The 18,380-nt window shown below is 39.9% G+C and overlaps 1 protein-coding gene across 2 annotated transcripts; it reads right to left on the bottom strand.

Annotated features, from left to right (window-relative positions):
• Positions 1-2,639: 2,639 nt before the first annotated feature.
• klhl12 (kelch-like family member 12) lies at positions 2,640-18,354 on the bottom strand. 2 transcript variants are annotated; one of them, XM_085444470.1, is made up of 12 exons: positions 17,808-18,354; positions 15,666-15,892; positions 15,336-15,489; positions 13,971-14,188; positions 11,425-11,574; positions 11,195-11,309; positions 11,003-11,109; positions 9,500-9,695; positions 9,220-9,378; positions 6,964-7,062; positions 5,509-5,695; positions 3,413-3,608 (listed from the first exon to the last, which is right to left on the bottom strand). In XM_085444470.1, the coding sequence occupies exons 1-12, from the start codon at positions 17,863-17,865 to the stop codon at positions 3,482-3,484; spliced, it is 1,797 nt and encodes a 598-aa protein (XP_085300596.1). In that variant the 5' UTR covers positions 17,866-18,354; the 3' UTR covers positions 3,413-3,481. The 2 variants fall into 2 exon arrangements, with proteins under 2 accessions (XP_085300595.1, XP_085300596.1); XM_085444469.1 differs by lacking the exon at positions 5,509-5,695 and having other exon boundaries at positions 2,640-3,608.
• Positions 18,355-18,380: the final 26 nt, after the last annotated feature.

Genomic DNA, 18,380 nt, shown 5'->3' with positions numbered 1-18,380 from the left:
GCTCACCTGTGGCTTTAAGGGGTTTGAAAGTTTAAAATATGTCTGAAGTGAAATGGAAAAAGCATTCCTAATTAATATTTATGTGATCTGTGCCACCTGTCAGTTGATAGGTTTTAAATCTGGGGTGGCTGTAGCTCAGGAGGTAAAGCAAGTCACCTACTAACCGGAAGGTTGGTGGTTTGATCCTAGGCTGCTCCAGTCTGCATGTCAAATATCCTTGGGAAGGTACTAACCCCAGGTTGCTTTCCGATGCATTTATTGGAGTGTGACTGTGTGTATGAATGTTAGTTAGACAGCACTAAAAACTGTCTAAAAATCACTAAAAAGTGATTGGGTGAATGAACGAGTTTTGTGAAGCACTTTGAGTAGAAAAGCGCTATATACAGTGGGGCAAAAAAGTATTTAGTCAGCCACCGATTGTGCAAGTTCCCCCACCTAAAATGATGACAGAGGTCAGTAATTTGCACCAGAGGTACACTTCAACTGTGAGAGACAGAATGTGAAAAAGAAATCCATGAATCCACATGGTAGGATTTGTAAAGAATTTATTCGTAAATCAGGGTGGAAAATAAGTATTTGGTCAATAACAAAAATACAACTCAATACTTTGTAACATAACCTTTGTTGGCAATAACAGAGGTCAAACGTTTACTATAGGTCTTTACCAGGTTTGCACACACAGTAGCTGGTATTTTGGCCCATTCCTCCATGCAGATCTTCTCGAGAGCAGTGATGTTTTGGGGCTGTCGCCGAGCAACACGGACTTTCAACTCCCGCCACAGATTTTCTATGGGGTTGAGGTCTGGAGACTGGCTAGGCCACTTCAGGACTTTCAAATGCTTCTTACGGAGCCACTCCTTTGTTGCCCGGGCGGTGTGTTTTGGATCATTGTCATGTTGGAAGACCCAGCCTCGTTTCATCTTCAAAGTTCTCACTGATGGAAGGAGGTTTTGGCTCAAAATCTCACGATACATGGCCCCATTCATTCTGTCCTTAACACGGATCAGTCGTCCTGTCCCCTTGGCAGAAAAACAGCCCCATAGCATGATGTTTCCACCCCCATGCTTCACAGTAGGTATGGTGTTCTTGGGATGCAACTCAGTATTCTTCTTCCTCCAAACACGACGAGTTGAGTTTATACCAAAAAGTTCTACTTTGGTTTCATCTGACCACATGACATTCTCCCAATCCTCTGCTGTATCATCCATGTGCTCTCTGGCAAACTTCAGACGGGCCTGGACATGCACTGGCTTCAGCAGCGGAACACGTCTGGCACTGCGGGATTTGATTCCCTGCCGTTGTAGTGTGTTACTGATGGTGACCTTTGTTACTTTGGTCCCAGCTCTCTGCAGGTCATTCACCAGGTCCCCCCGTGTGGTTCTGGGATCTTTGCTCACCGTTCTCATGATCATTTTGACCCCACGGGATGAGATCTTGCGTGGAGCCCCAGATGGAGGGAGATTATCAGTGGTCTTGTATGTCTTCCATTTTCTGATGATTGCTCCCACAGTTGATTTTTTCACACCAAGCTGCTTGCCTATTGTAGATTCACTCTTCCCAGTCTGGTGCAAGTCTACAATCCTGTTCCTGGTGTCCTTCGAGAGCTCTTTGGTCTTGGCCATGGCAGAGTTTGGAGTCTGACTGTTTGAGGCTGTGGACAGGTGTCTTTTATACAGATGATGAGTTCAAACAGGTGCCATTCATACAGGTAACGAGTGGGGGACAGAAAAGCTTCTTACAGAAGACGTTACAGGTCTGTGAGAGCCAGAGATTTTCCTTGTTTGAGGTGACCAAATACTTATTTTCCACCCTGATTTACGAATAAATTCTTTACAAATCCTACCATGTGAATTCATGGATTTTTTTTCCACATTCTGTCTCTCACAGTTGAAGTGTACCTCTGGTGCAAATTACTGACCTCTGTCATCATTTTAAGTGGGGGAACTTGCACAATCGGTGGCTGACTAAATACTTTTTTGCCCCACTGTATAAGAACCAGTGCATTTACCAAATCTGTTTCTATGCCCGTGAATCTCTGTTAAGCTTTACATGTGATAGTGGGGTATAAAAAAAATCACTGATTTTTTTGAACAATGACAGATGGTGCACTTTTATGAGCTGTGGAACAGCATTATCGCTTTTCCTTTTATAAAGAACGGTCCAATGTATCCTCTTCTAAAGGTAATGAAGGAAGCAAATACTCTTCTCAGTATTTAGAACAGCGGGCCCCAACCCCCGGGCCACGGACGGTTGGGGTACTGGTACCGGTCCGTGAGTTGTTTGGTACCGGACTGCAAGAGTTGAGGCTCGGGTGTGATATTCATGGTTTTCAGGGTTTTTATCATTATTTTTTTAACGTTTTTATCGTTAACCTGGTTTCCTTGGGTCTTTTCCCATGTGTTATGAATAATTTTTTTTTTGGTACCAGTGCTGGTTTTATTTTGTTGTATTTATCCGCAACACCTTAAATGTCGGTCCGTGAAAATATTGTCGGACATAAACCGGTCCGTGGCGCAAAAAAGGTTGGGGACCGCTGATTTAGAAGATTTCAATGTGGCTCGCATTAAGTCATGAACCTTCCTCAGCAAATTGTCTTCCCTGTCAACAGGGGGTTCAGATGTATCACAGATAATCTTAACTGGTTCTCAATGTGTTTATTTACTTCCCAGGCAACAGTGATGTTAGGAGTGTATCATACATTTACATCCAAATCTATACTCTGAGGAAAGAAAAATAAATCACAAGCACCTCATACTTGAATTTTCAAAGTTGCCAAATCGAGGAACAAATGAATCAAGAACCAATGGGTACAAATCAGTCATTTTCTAAAACAAAAACATCTCTAAATATATCTTCTGAGAGAGAGAGAGAATATGTATGAAACATATTAAAGTTATTTTAATTAAAAAGCACTGTTTACGGGTAGGGGTTGAATTACTGACTCATTAACGACGTTGCAAATGCCAAATGAGTTCACCCGATAACAAGCTAATGTAGGGCAACGATCATCAAAGTCAAATGGGAGGCAACATGGATGCTCACCGCTTGATGTAGGCCAATGTCATAAGGCATATAGCAGCAACTGGAGCCTGAATCTGCTCCATTGTATTTTGTTTTCTCATCATGAGTAGAAATATATTGCACTTTGAAGACAAAATGAAAAAATAATCTCACAGGTAACGACAGACACAAGTACCACAGAAGAGAGTCATGCATGTCCTGATGGGCTCCTTGGAGGCCTCTTTTGAGGTAAGTCTACCACGGTGAAGCTGAATCTCTGTAGCACGGTCCGAGTCGCGGAGGGTTAACCGTCCTTTGGAGGAGGCGGCCCAAACTGCTGCGCTTCATAATCTTTTGAGGGTATCTATTTGAATACTGGTGAACAGACATCTCCCTTTGCGGCTGTGTTTTAGAGGCATTTAAGCGCAGTTTAGCAGCCTGCCCTCCCGCTTGCTTTTCCTCTTGTGGTTCTTGGCAAACGTCACTTTTCTCGTAGAACACAAACGCCCGCGTCACACCGCTGGGTCGCCATCGAGGTAACAACTTCCCAAGAGTCGATAACTGGGTCGTAACATTCGATACTGCTGAGGAGAGAGTTCCCGTCATATCTGGAGAAATGGAGAGGAACTGAGAGTTTGAAACACAGCAGGAAACAGAGCTGAGTGAAGCCACTGAACAAGATCACATTACTACTGTCTGACAAGCTTGCTGCAGAATGCTGTACCGATTCTAAGTTAAATCAGACAATTCACCTTCAACCCTGAAACACGTTGTGTCTACAGCTGTCTGCGTACATTAGTACCATGAAGAACAAATATGAAAACACAGTAGTAACTGCTGCTCAAATATCACTAATGTACAGTTAAAGTCAAAAGATTGCATGCACTCATTGTGCGCATGAATGTTGTGGTAATTTGGGACTTTTAATGATTTTGGTTATTGGTTCTTTATCAGGGTGGCATTTTTGTATAGCATACATCTTTAATGACTATAATAACAAGATTTGGGTGCACAAGTGTTTTTTAATTTCTCTAGTCAGGGTCCTTACAGGGCTAAAAGTATACATGGAGGCTCAAATATATGTTGTATGATGTTAGGGTTTGGGCTCATTGTCCTGTTAGAGCCCCCAGTTGTTTCCAAGTTGCTCTGAATTTAAACCACTTACAGATGCCTTTGCTTTGTCACTTTGGGGAATTCTGAAAATGAAATGCACTGAATGTTTAAGAAGAAGATTTTAATTACACTGAAATGCTAGAAGGGAAGAAAAAAAGGAAAAGGCAAAACACAACAAAGACAAAGCAGGGACTGCTTTGGTAAAAAGTTTTTTATCTTGAGAAAATACAATCAAGGAAACAATGTTTATAAGTATCAGATGAGCGAGTTTGAAGGTTAATTAGATGTCAAGAAACTACTGTTAATATACTATGAAACACGACTGTGCATTGCAGAAAAAAATGAACAAATGAAAAAATAAACAAATCTGTGTGCTTTGCATCTCCACTGCAGTCTCTGAAATTAATGACCAGGCTGAACCCGCTAATGTGATCTCAACCTCAGTTTGTATTAGTTCACATTTTTGCTCAGCTTTACCGTTTTCTTTTCAGTTCAGTTTACTTTCACAACGTTTCCAGAGTCGACGTGCTTGTTTTAAGTTGAGCTTTTACCGTTTGAATATGTTTAGTTTAAGTGTCAGTTTAGTTTTTCTGTTCTGGGACTATTCGTCATGAGCATGACTCAAGAAGGTCAGAACCTGTATTACAATACGAACACATGGCTCACAACCATGTGGGCACTCCAGTTTGAGTAAACATAATGTCCTCCTAATGTTTGTTGTGCTTACATTTTTGAACAAATATACTAAAACTAAAGCATGTTTTAATTGTAATTATTTTTCTAAGGATGTGGTATTGTTTCAGTAACTATAATAAACTGGGGTCTGACCCAAGATAAATGGAATATGGTGGGATTACATTATGCATTCATGTTAAAAAAACATTTCCTTTATGCAATCATTAAAATTCTCATGTCTGTGTGCAGACTTGCTGAAAATACATATGTGATCTATTCTTTACTATTAATGTGCGCACTGTATGCAAGGAGCTATGGGACATTCTTTCTGTACACCAGCTGCTCTATGCTGAGTAAAATCAGGAACAAAAACCATAATCTCTGTAAAAATACATTCTGAGGCTCAGTCGAAGCCTGAGTGCTCAAAAGTTGTTTTTTTAGTGCTACATTCTCTACTTGTGTTTCTCCACACAGCGTGAAGGGATTCCTCGTGTTATCACTGGGACAAAAAGCAGTCAGTAGACTTGACAGACCATTCCTTCAGAAAGCATTTATACTATGAGAATAACGATAATGTATTAAAACTGGTTTCACTTCATAGTCTACATGGAAAGAAGGCACAATAACCCAAAAGCCTACCAATATTCATATCATATGTGAGCGCTGTATTAAGTAAAACCCCTTTAGGACTATTGCCACAGCAATGGAACTCTTTCTTACCCGGCGATGGCGTAGAGTCGCCCTCGGAGAACGGTGGCTCCTACATAACACCGAGGAGTCGTCATACTGGCTACAGTGGTCCAGTAGTCTGTTCTGATGTTGTAGACTTCGACGGAGTCAAGGTGTGAAACGCCATCAAACCCTCCCACTACATAAATGTGGTCATTGAGCAAAGCCACACCGGCCCCTGGAAACAGCAGGAAGGCGTCAACAGACAGCAGCACAGCTCGCAGGAATTTGGATCGGATATCAGTGTGACCATAGCTCAAAAAGTTGTACTGAGTATCTGTGACAGTGGCCCATTTTATGTATGATGTTCTGTGCTTACTACACCATGCATCAGCAGCAGTGTGAATGGGAGAGCTAACAAAGCATCAAGGAAACAGCAAAAGGTTAGCTGTCTGGAGGAGATGCGTGCTTCCCACTCCAACAGCTTCTTGTTATATGCCTGAACTTCCATCCATCCATCCATCCATCCATCCATCCATTCGCTTCCGCTTGTCCTTTTCAGGGTCGCGGGGGGCGCTGGAGCCTATCCCAGCTGTCATTGGGCGAGAGGCAGGGTACACCCTGGACAGGTCGCCAGTCTGTCGCAGGGCTAACACATAGGGACAGACAACCGTTCACACTCACATTCACTCGCACATTCACACCTAGTGGCAATTTGGATTATCCAATTAACCTATCCCCACAAGTTGCATGTCTTTGGACGGTGGGAGGAAGCCGGAGTACCCGGAGAGAACCCACGCAAACACGGGGAGAACATGCAAACTCCACACAGAAAGACCCCGGCCTGATGGTGGAATTGAACTCAGGACCTTCTTGCTGTGCGGCAACAGTGCTAACCACCGTGCCACCGTGCTGCCTGAACTTGCAACTTCAAATTTTTGCCGTTTTTTTTTTTGTAGTCAGCAGCACACTGTGGTCAAGTCTGTTAACATGACTGAAACACAAAAAAAACCTTTCAAAACCAGCATCTCTTGCTCAATCACTTTCACTGTCTTTAAGTTTAGATTAACATTTGATTGGAAGCTTTTAGAAATATTAAATAAATAATTTTACAAATGAGGAAAATAACATGGTCCCTGTTTATGTTTTATTTTTAAATAAATACCAATCCATGGGCATGTGCAGAGAAAGGATAATAGATACACATGACAAAGGATGTTGAATATGGAGCTGCCAAGAAAAAAAGCCCACAGAGGGGGTTAATGGGTGTAGTGAAGGAGGACATGCAGAGGGTTGGTGTGACAGAGGAGGATGCTAGGAATAGGTGAGATGGAGGAAGATGATCTACTGTGGGAACCCAAAACAAGGGAGCAGCTGAAATTAGGAGACAATAACTTGCAGTGGATTGGTACTCGATGTCAGCAGAAAGTCAAAACCAAGCCATCGGTAATGTATCCAAACTGGAAAAAAGATTGATTGGCGCATCCCTGATGTTTTATTACCTACCTGACCGTTTGGTGGCCATGGGTGTGACACTAGTCCAGTGGCCTGTGTGTGGGTCATACCGCTCCACCGAATTCAGGATGTTTAGCCCATCATAGCCACCTGTCAAGAAATGGATGGTCAGAAAACTAATCATGATGAGCTTGTTTATGCTGCTGTTCAACAGAGTTCTAACTAAAGACTGTGATGTCTCCTACTGGCTTGTAAATTCTTTATTGTGAAGACTCAAGCTGAGCGTTTTGACACTCGCCATCTTAACTTTTTAAAACGCTCATTTTGCACCAACTTGACAGGCCCACTTAAAAGCGCCTTCTGCTATGTCATCCTAACAAACATTATGCTTTGCATGCACATGCAAACATAAAGACTGACTGAGGGCACACATCAGGAAAGCTGAGGTCTGTTTTTCCATTCACTACGGTAAAATCTAATTTCTTTCTAAAGGGAATCAGGGACAGGTTTCACTTTTCAGACCCAGAAGCTACGTGCACCTTGTATATGACGTAAAAAATCTTTTTGGTTTATTTTATGAGCTAAAGCAGAGATTACCTTTGAGGTCAGAAGGAGAATATAAGCCGTTTTCTAAAGAAATCTTAACCAAAACGCTAACGTTATGGCTATGCCTACTTTCCCTAATTTCTAAAAAGTTATGAACCACATGATTAATCGAAAAACCAGCCAGAAAAAAAGACGCATTAACATAGTTTTTCTGACACGAAACAAAGACGAAATGATAACTCAGTTTTTATATTTGCCTGCACTGGAAAACATGGAGTTCTCATTGCATTGTGGGTTGCTTGCAGCCTTAATGTGTCTGTCAGAGTTAGTCAGCTATCAAAGTAATTTATCCTGTAGGAGTTTTTGAGAGGAGTCCAATGACTGAGTACAAACTGCCTCCTGACATCTTCTGAGGGAAACCAACTTTGGATAAACTCTTTAGGTGAACAGCCAAGAATTACTACTGTCATAAACGACAAGGAGCTCTAAAAGACATGCCTGTGAAATGGTTATTGCTGGAGAAAATGAAGACAGCTTCCACGAAACTGATGGTAGAGTGTTTCAGAACAACTGACTATGTTAAAATGGTTTTACTTCATGCTTTCATTGTTATAAATAAAAGGAAAGGAGGGTGAGAATTAGTCTTATAATCACATACTGTATGTATAAAATGGTAGTTGCTTCATGATTTGCTTCAAATGTCTACTGCTCAAGTGATCTCTGACCCCAGCCTACCCTTTCTTGATGAGTTTATGGTCTCAATTGCTAGTTTCAAGTCTTAAAGAATACAACGTGTGTTCGTTTCTTAGAATACCATCTTCGCTAGAGTCAAAAAGATCGATGAAATGTAGGTGTTATGACTTTAGCTGAGACCAAGAGGAGAGACAAACCTCTGGGAGGGTTGCGTCAGGAAGGGCATCTGATGTGAAAACCTAAATCAAATATGCAGAGCTACACACTGGTGACCTGTAGCTTCAGCGCAAATCAACACCCAGCATTTCCAACTTTTCTGTTCCACCTATACAGGCTTGCTAAATTTTCCAGTCAATGAAAATAAAAATCAGAACAAAGTAAATGGATGAAAAAGAAGAATTAACTGTACAAAACCAACAACAAAAACTCCATCCTCAGTCACACAGCACTAGCCATAATAGTTTGACGTGTGCATTTTCAGTCATAGTGACTACTTTTTTGTACTCAGTCATCACAACATGGAAAACTTCTGCTTAAGGGGTAATCTGAGCATAGGGTGCCCCTTGCATTTTGCAAATTTGAAAATGAAACGCACTGATTGTTTAAGAAGATTTTAAAGAAAAAAAAAAGGGAAAAGGCAAAACACAACAAATATAAACCAGGAACTGCTTTGTGAAAGGTTCCCTACTTCACATAATGATAAAATACAATCAAGAAAACCATGTTTTAAGTATCAGATATGAGAGTTTGAAGGCTCATTAGATGTCAGAAACACATGACTGTGCATTGGAGCAAAAGCTGAACAAATGAAAAACAAATCTGTGCTTTGCCTGTAGCCCCCAGTGTTTGCACCCTAATGCAGTCACTGAAATCAATGACCACGCTGATTTTCGTGATGATTTTCATAAATCATTACGATATGAAAACATCCAGATGTTGACGGATGAAACAGTCAAGGATTATAGGTCTATGTCTACCTTTTATATACAGTCTATGCTGGTTTTCAGGTTAATATTTGGGCCCATGTGATAATCAAATTTTGATGACTGTGTATTTTTGCCTCCATACCTAGACAGTATATAAGCCCGCTGGCCACCACCAAACCAGCTCCTTCTCTAGCTGTCTGCATATCACCCAGCATGCTCCACTGGTCGATGTTTGGATCATATCGCTCCATGCTGGTATGACGCCGACTGCCATCGAAGCCACCAGCAACATAGATCATATCTGTCAAGAGCCAATAACAACACAGCTCTCTCATTAAACATGAAAAATGGAGATGGACAAAGAAAATCACAGGCGATTTCAGAGAAGGGACTAAGCTCACTGAGCATAGAATGTCTCTGACCTCCAAGTGTTGTAGCTCCAGCAAGGCCTCGCCGAACATTCATGGTTGCGACGGTGTACCAAACACCGTCCTCATCCGCTGTGTAGTCCAGGCACTCCACGGAGCTGAGCCGCGACCGGCCGTCATAGCCCCCGATCACATAGACTCGATCGTGCAAAGAAACGGTGGCCACGTAACGCCTTTTCCGTGCAATATTCTGTTTAAGACACAAGTGTCAAACTCATTTGAGTTCATGGGCCACATACAGTCTAATTTAATCTACAGTGGGCATTGCATTATAACTAAAAAGAAATCAACTCTGCAGACATGAACCAGAGGCAGAGCAAAAGACACGTGAACTGAAATCTATTAGAATTCTTTTCAAAGCAAAGATGATAGTAGAAATCTATCTTCCAGGGAAAAAGCTTTTCAAAATCCCATGTTTTGGGAAAGACAGGAAACTCTTTAAGCCGAGCTGCTTTTCACTATACTTGTTATCACTATAATTAAAGTAAATTTAGATAATTCTTCACAATAACTGCAAAAAAGAGGTGTTCAAACTTGCTTTTAGAACAACTTTTGCCATTTTGAGATATAAGAAAGCTGAAAGCAGAAGCCTGAGTAAAAGACAACCCTTAACACCCTACACCCTCACAAATTTACCAGCCATTAGAAAATACTGTATTCTGTAGAAGTCATTTTAATTTTAAAGGTTATTTTTTATTCTCTATTAAGTTATCGATTTACAAAACAGGTGCTGAAAAGCATGAGATGTCTTAATAAACATCTATTTCAAATTCAAATTCAAATTTTATTTGTCACGTACACAGTCATACACAGTACGATATGTAGTGAAATGCTTGGACAACTGCTCATGACCTAAAGAAAACAAAAAGGAAAAGGCTATGAATAAGATAGGAAATAAATATGAAAAATTAAAAAGGGTAAATTTAACTAGGACGGAATAAAATATAAATTAAGGTTAAAAATGAAATAACTGTACAACACAAATTAGAATGAAGGGTAAATTTAACTGGGAAAGAATAAGATAAAATATATAAATTAAAGTTGAAAATAAAATAACTGTACAACAAAATACACAATACACAGTATAGAACTATATAAGAATGTATGAAGAAATATAAATAAATATATACACAATAACAGCAGCTGTACAAGTATTAACTGGAAATGAAGAATATAATGTCCAGTGTTGTGCAATCCACATTTTGTCTTGTGCAGTGCAAATATGCTTAAAGTGATTTAAGTGATACAATATTTCACTTTACAGATCAAAGCTGTACAGTTTTCGTTTCTGAAGAGGATTTCATGTGTTCATGATTCAAACAACTTCACATTTAATTTTCTGTCCATTTCTTGTGTAATGTGGGCATCATGAAAAACCTTGCATTTCATTGACAAATTGGAAGCAATTTATGAGTTCAATAACACGTTCACACTTTGCACTGCATGTTTGACACCCCTGGTTCAACAGCCAAATACATGCATCAAATTAATACTTACAGGCAGAAAGGTCCACTCTTGAGTTTTGGGATCATATTTTTCAACTATGTCTATTGGTGACTGCTGGCTGCCAAACCCACCGATAACCAGCAGGACTTCTTTGGCACCTTAAAAGAAAGTAACGTATTTTACAAAGCTTCTGTCTACAAGACAAGTATTTAGCTAAAGTGCAGTTGAAAACTGGATTCCTACCTAATCTGGCTTGTGTGCGTGGGCCTTGCATCTCACTCCTCAGCTCCGGTCTTAAGTGGAATTTCTTGGCTTCATCAACAAGGTCTCGACATGGCAGGCTACACCGAATAAGAGGCTAAGACGAGTAAAAACTTGCTTAATTACGATGTGATAAAACTTGACAGAAAAATCTTTCATAGGAGGCTTGGCATGTGATTACACAACAACCCACAAAGCGTCGCCTGGCTCACCTCAGTATCAATGACATCTGTAATGTAGCGGGGGGTCAGCAGCGGCATCCGAACAAACTCCAGCATGTCTGGCAGGTAGGGCTCCCGCTCTTTGCGGTTGTGTTTGACCCAATTTAACACGGCCTCGAATACAGGCTCCTCCGAGTCCACCTGCATACCAACAACATATACAGTAATAACACCTGATAGTAAATCTACACAACACTGAAGGATTTGCTAACAGCTGCAATTGAACTATTGCACAAGACTGATTTTTGATGCAAGCTTTTTTTCAATAAATATAATTACTTGTGGCAAGACTAGTGGCAACAATTCAAGAGACTTCTGCAACTGCAAAGACAAAATGTACAAAGGTGAAACAGCGCAGTCTGCTAAAATAAACTTCAAATCCTCAAAGATGACAGAAAACTTTAACTGAAGGCAAATTATGCGTGACTACGATTTACATGTATGGTCTGGTTTTATTTTAAAAACAACAAATATGACAGGAAAGACAATTTGACAGAACTTGTGATCTATAAATCATCATGTGATAATAACTATGTTTTCACAAAGCGGGGTATGTGGTTGGGAAACAGGAATTTCCTGAGCACAAAGCCAAACTTAAATCAGATTCACTTCTCTGCAATTTCATTGTCAGGTCAATCCACAACACTGACTGGAACTTGGGTGGTTGGGTTGTTGGGGGGGAAGGTCACAGACTGATTCTGTAGCAGGTTTATACTTGCTTTTCATTTTTGGCGCTTAGATTGTTGACAGATATTATAGAAGCTGTGAAAGTCAAGCTCAATTTACATTAAATCAACTATTTGTTTCAGGGATCTTAGACTGAAATTTAACTATTTCAGTAGTACTGCAGACTAAAGTTATCACACTTAACTGAAATAAAACTTTGTGAACTTGCAAAATGAACTAAAAACAAAATAAAAATAAAGTGGAAATGTCCTCATTTTAGTTTATTTTAGTAAAATCTATATAAACTGTCTGATGAGGCTTTAGTGCATTTGTAGATATACAATGTCTATGTAACTGTGACGCAACAGCCTTCACAAAAAGTCATGTTTGAACTGCAATTGACTATGTGCACGTTAGCATATGCTACTTCCGGTGCGGAAACTCCTGTGGGGAGCTTTGTTTCCGGTGTCCTATTCACACCCTGTTTACGGTCCAAAACAAGTTAAGCAAATGAATTAATCAAGCGGCGATTTACATTTCTATAGATGTCTTGGGCATTTACCCAATATATCTGTAAATGATATTCATCGACTTGTCGATATTTTTTCCCCTGCGCCTCAGAGCAAAAGAGAAAAGGGATTCAAATGTTATATTTCTCAGCTGTCCCTCGTTTATCGCGGGTGTTATGTTCTAAAAATAACCAGCGATAGGTGAAATCAAGTAGCCAATTTTATTTTTTGACGGTGCAAAACGTTTGGTGGATATTGTGGACATCCAGTACTGCACTTCAGAGTCACACTGCTAGCGATCGATGCAGCGATTCTGTACTGTACAGGAGAGACGGCATGGAGGAGATCGTCTGCAGCGATCAGGACGCAGGACACAATGTGATGTAAAAAAAACGTGCAAACTTGCACTAAAAAAAATCTGTGAAACAGCGAGGTGAAAGGTGAACTGCGTTATTAGCGAGGGACCACTGTAATTTTGAAGGTAAGTCACAACATACCCTTCGTAAATACTAATGTATAGAAACCCTTACCAGCAATCATTCATTTTTTGTGTGGCTTTTTTCACGGTTTGTTAACGGTTTGTTTGTGTACTTGACTAGCTGATATCAACATAACGGGGAAACATCTGGTTTGACTATTCTTCACCTGTAGTTTGAATGCTGAACATTTGCCTGTTTAAATCATAAGACCAGTCACTATACAGAGATGTGCTTCTGAATGTGGACGATGTGTCTTCTGCTGCAGTAATGCAGTTCTGCTTGTGTTGAGTGATGTAAACAACTGATCGATCTAAACTCTTTAAACGTCAAAATTGATCATTAGATTTTTTATGACACAACAGTGGTGAGTGTTCCCACCTTCTGCTCTTTGTAACTTAACGCGATCTTTCCGTTTTCGAGTTTTGGACATGATTTTGGAGTATATCTTCGCAGTAGCGATTGACCGCAAAGTAAAGCTACCGGAAATGTACAACCATACATCCAGTCTCAAACCAGGAAGTTAGCATTTTCTCGTGCACAGGGTCAATGCCTGTTTGGATTTCCCTAAATCTTCCCCCTGATAAATATCCTCCATATAACTCATACTAACCAAGGAAACTAAAATTAAATATTTTCAAACTACAGAAACTAAAATGAAACTAATAAAGCCACTCTGGAAAGTAACTGAAAGGGAACTGAATTAAAAACAAATACAAAACTATATCGCTAACTCTCATGCAGACAAAAACGTTACCAGGCAACTTTCAGGTGCTTGGAGTTACAAATTTTACATCATCCAGCAACAAAACACAAAGCAGCATTCACAGCACATTTAAAAAGATCTTTAAAGAGAAGCAAGCTTCCCTGCATGCAGTTTTCCTACCTGAATTTCGTCACATTTTATTAGCTTTTCCACTTCTGTCTGGCTCAACAGCATGAACTCCTCATGCTGAACCACCTCGGAGAAATGCTTCTGGGAGAAGAGCTCAGCGGCCTGCATCAGGTCAAGGCAGTTGTGCGTCTCTGCAAAGTCTCGAATGCCCAGACAGTTGGAAGGATCGAGTTGGCTCTCCAAAAAATCACAACACGCTCTTTTCACCCCTAGGGAAGAGGGAGATAGGTTTGTACACACATGCACCATTTGTAGCCTTAACTCTTTCAAAAACCAGCATGTAATTCTCTCTTAATTTGGAAACGCAGAAAGCATTTTAATGGAATAGTACCACTGTTTAATAAACATTTCACTATCACACCAACCAAATTAGAAAGTAGAATTTTAAATTGATGATTAAGCCTAAAAAGAATTATTACATCACATTTTCTGCGGTTCCCAGCAGACTATAATAATTCTGGATGATATGATTAATATTACAAACAGACTCATGCACTCTACAAAAATATATTTTTGCAACATTCGCTGTCATTTTTTTTGTTTTACCCCATATAATCTTATATAAAATAAGATTATATGGGGTCCACTAAGATGAGCTGGATGAGGCGGCCAGGGAGCGGGAGGTCTGGGCTCTCCTGCCCACTCATCCTGGCAGAAGATGGATGGATGCATGGATTTTTCCAGGTGCCATACAAGGTATGAATACTGAATACAACACTGGATGACTGATAGATTACACTGCCGTAACTGGGGTTCAAATTAAGCCCTTACGTTGTTGCATGAATGGACTGGGGAATTAAAGATGATCCATTTAAATCTGTAACTGGATGAATTTCCCAGTTACTAACGTTTGCGAAAGTGACTTATTTCAACAAGCCTGCTTACTAAAACTCCAAAATCCAACATTACAACAACCCAGTTTATTCTACTGGGTAGACACATAAACTGACCTAAATCATGCTAAAACTAATACATTACTGCCTGCAAGAGGAAACAATTCAAACCTTGTAATACCTGGTAAAATTTATTTTTGAGGACACTGAATAAGACATTTCAAGATCTGGGGTTACAGTCATGAGAAAAGATGGCTTAAGCAAACTCTTTAATCATTATGTTTATATTCTTTAATCATAACACTGCACTTTAATCAACATGAACACTGTAAATATGCCACATTTACCCATACACACTAATTCGTATCAGCAGACTGTGGTAAACAGACATAATTATATTATGTTATATTAACATGTTAAACAAAGTTATAAAAGCTCAAAACACAGAAGCTTCTGAAGACAATGTCAAAACCAGAGACAATTATTAGAAACTTTTTAAATCAAGGTACAGCTCTGAACTTACCTTTGAGCTGTAGCAAACACGCTGCAGGGAGCAGCTCTTGTACGTTCTCCACCGTGACAAGCACAGTCTCTGTGTAGACAAAGTCCAACAAGATCTCCATAGTGGATGCCGTGAGCCCCTGAATGTCGACAAAAGATTTTCCCTTTTCTGCAAGCTACAGAGCCACAAGAACACATTTATTTGAAGGATTACTTTTGAGAATCATCCTGCATTTTAGGCAAATGTAACACCACCTTAAGACACCCAGAAAGGCCAACAAAGAAAAAAAAAACAGCATAAAAGAGTGCATCAGGAATGTAACTGGGACATCTATTTTTCAAACATTATTACCTCGCTAGTGAACATGGCACAAAAATAGTCACTGCAGGCAGCCAAGACAATCCGGTGAGCTGGAAAATCAGTGTTCTCCACCCTCAGAGTGATGTCGCAGAGTGTGTTGCTCTTGCGAAGTGAGTTCATTGCATTGAGGATAGATTTGGCATGGGAATTGGTCATGATGTCTTTGGGAGCCATGCTGCTTTGAGAATCCCTTATGGATCTCAAACTACTAAATGAATCTGGAAAAAAGACAGTCTATTTTGAAAACATCCTTTGGGAAGAAAGGTATTCCACAGTAAGCATAAAAGCACGCCACAAGGACACATTTTTATATATTGTACAAGCAAGTCATGCAGCTAGTCAGTGTGTGTGTCTGTCAGTAATTTGTCAGTTGGGTTGAACTGCTGGCTATTCACAAGATAAGTTTGTGACACTTTGTGGGAAATGATAACAGATTCACTATTTTACACCCTTTTTACAACATTTTATAAAAAACAAACAAACAAAAAACCCCAACTGCTAATGAAAATGTACATGAAAAAAAAAACCATTTTATATTAACTTTTACATTACATAATACTTACTTAATATATATATATACTTTGTATTGTGTATTATTTCTACAATGTTTGTTCTTGACAAGGACAAGAAATAGCATAATTTATTCTGCTTATAGGACAGCAATGGAGAGAAAATACTGACTATCATAGAAGCACTATAGTATTTATAGTGCTGCATTTGCCTGACTTCTGGATTTATTTCTTGCAAACAATTACTTGATTTATTAAGGGGGGGGGGGGGGGGGCTATCCAATTCTACCTGGCCCTGTGTAAAAACGGAATTGTTACCCTTTTTAAATCATGAATTAACTCCAATTAACCACATTTTTTGGAAATCTGAGTTCAATTTCACTTGCCACACTTTGGTCTGATTACTGCCACACCTACTGAATCAAGAAATTACAAGAGTAACCTGCCTGACAAAGTAAAGTAGGCCAAAAGGCCTCAAAAACCATCATATTATGACAGTCACTAACGTCCATTTCTAAGGCTTTGGGACTCCAGTGAACCACGGTGAGAGCCACTAACCACAAAGGAAGAAAACTTGGAACAGTGGTGAACATTCACCAGAGTGGAGTAATTTTGGTAGGCTGGCCAAAAGCCCATCCATGACTGATCCAGGAGGTCTTAGGCATGTCTCACATTTGCCAAAGAACATCTAAATAAACCCCAGAACTTTTGAAATAAATAAATAAATAAACACTCTAAAAATACACTAAAGTTGAACCTTTGGAAGGTTTGTGTCCTGTTACATCTGATGTAAGACTAACACAGCATTTCACAAAAAGAACATCATGCCAACAATGAAAAACGGTGGTGGTAGTGTGATGGTCTAGGGCTTCTTGCTGTAATTCATAGAACAATGAATTCTGCTCTCTACCAGAAAATCCTGAAGAACAATGTGAAGTCATCAGTTTGTCCCATGGAGCTCAAGCATAATTAACATGAGTTACGCAGCAGGATCTGAAACACATAAACAAGTCTGCCTCTTAACGGCTCAAAAAAATAAGATTTTGGACCAGCCTACTAAAATTTTGGACTGAAACCAGATTAAGATGCTTTGGCATGATCTTAAACTGGTCGCTCATACTTGACAACCTTCTTATGTGGTTGTATTAAAATCATTCTGCAAAGAAGAGTGGGACAGATTTTCTCCACATGTGAAAGACTCATTCCCAGTAATCACAAAGACTTCATTGCGGTTCATCCTTCCAAGGGTGGTGTAACAAGTTATCAAGGTTGTAGAGGGCAATTACTTTTGTCCACACAGGGCCGGCTAGGTTTGGATATCTTTACGCCATGAATAAATTAAATCATCATTTAAAACTGTCCCTTGTATTACCTCAGATTATATTTGCCTCATTTTAAAAGTTCTTTGAAGATTTCAAAAGTGAAAAAAATAACTCAGAAAGGGGGCAAATACTTTTCTCATCACTCTACTTCTTGTAGAAAGGCTTAAATGATCAGTTATTTCTATGAATAAAAAAACCATATTTAATAACGCTAGTCAAATAAGAGCAATGTGTGTTTTTTTCTTTCCAGACTTTACATTTTTGGAATATTTTTCCACTACAGTCTTGCAAATACAACTTACCGTTAAAAGATCGGAATACTTTTTCCACCACTGGGAGGCAATAACTATAGCTACACATTAGCTAGCAGCAGCCAACGACAGCTGACGGCTAACGCCAACGCTAACAATAACAACTACGAAAACACAGCAATATAAAGTGAGCTGACGGCCAGAAGAAGACAACACATGGAGCGACACACACACACACAAAACAACTTGTAATAATACCTGTCGCAGCAGTAAAAACGTCTAGCTAAGTTGCTCAGCTAGCTAACGTTAGTAGCACCAAAGTCTCCCTGTCCCAGTTCTTTGCTCCCAGTCGTACTGCCTTTAGCAAAGCCCCTCAACTACAGCTACTCCATGACGACCTCTGCCGGGTCACTCTATGCACCGTGAGGACACATATATCGGAACGGCATCATATTAAATCCCGATGGGATTTTTATCCAGCTATAATATCCCGTTGACTAAACTGCAGCAGGTCACAGTAGCAGCAGCAGAGTAGCGACTCCACAGATTGGACGTAAACAGACCATTACGTGAGTGTACGTGCGCGTTCCCCGAGAAGACCGCCCAGACGCGTTTCGCTCCAGA

The sequence above is a fragment of the Copadichromis virginalis genome, linkage group LG20 (genome assembly GCF_057382275.1).
Source record: "Copadichromis virginalis isolate Kocher_CV1m ecotype Utaka linkage group LG20, C_Virginalis_male_GT1.1, whole genome shotgun sequence".
NCBI lineage: Eukaryota > Metazoa > Chordata > Actinopteri > Cichliformes > Cichlidae > Copadichromis > Copadichromis virginalis.
The sequence above is the reverse complement of the archived record's forward strand: the minus strand, read 5'-3'. Positions and strand labels throughout refer to the sequence as shown.

Coding starts and splice junctions, on each gene's coding strand:
- klhl12 (XM_085444469.1), bottom strand. CDS start 17,865: ATGTGTAGCTATAGTTATTGCCTCCCAGTGGTGGAAAAAGTATTCCGA. Junction 11,575..13,970: donor TAAAATGTGACGAAATTCAG/GTAGGAAAACTG, acceptor GTTGGTATGCAG/GTGGACTCGGAGGAGCCTGT. Junction 11,110..11,194: donor ACGCACACAAGCCAGATTAG/GTAGGAATCCAG, acceptor CTTTCTTTTAAG/GTGCCAAAGAAGTCCTGCTG.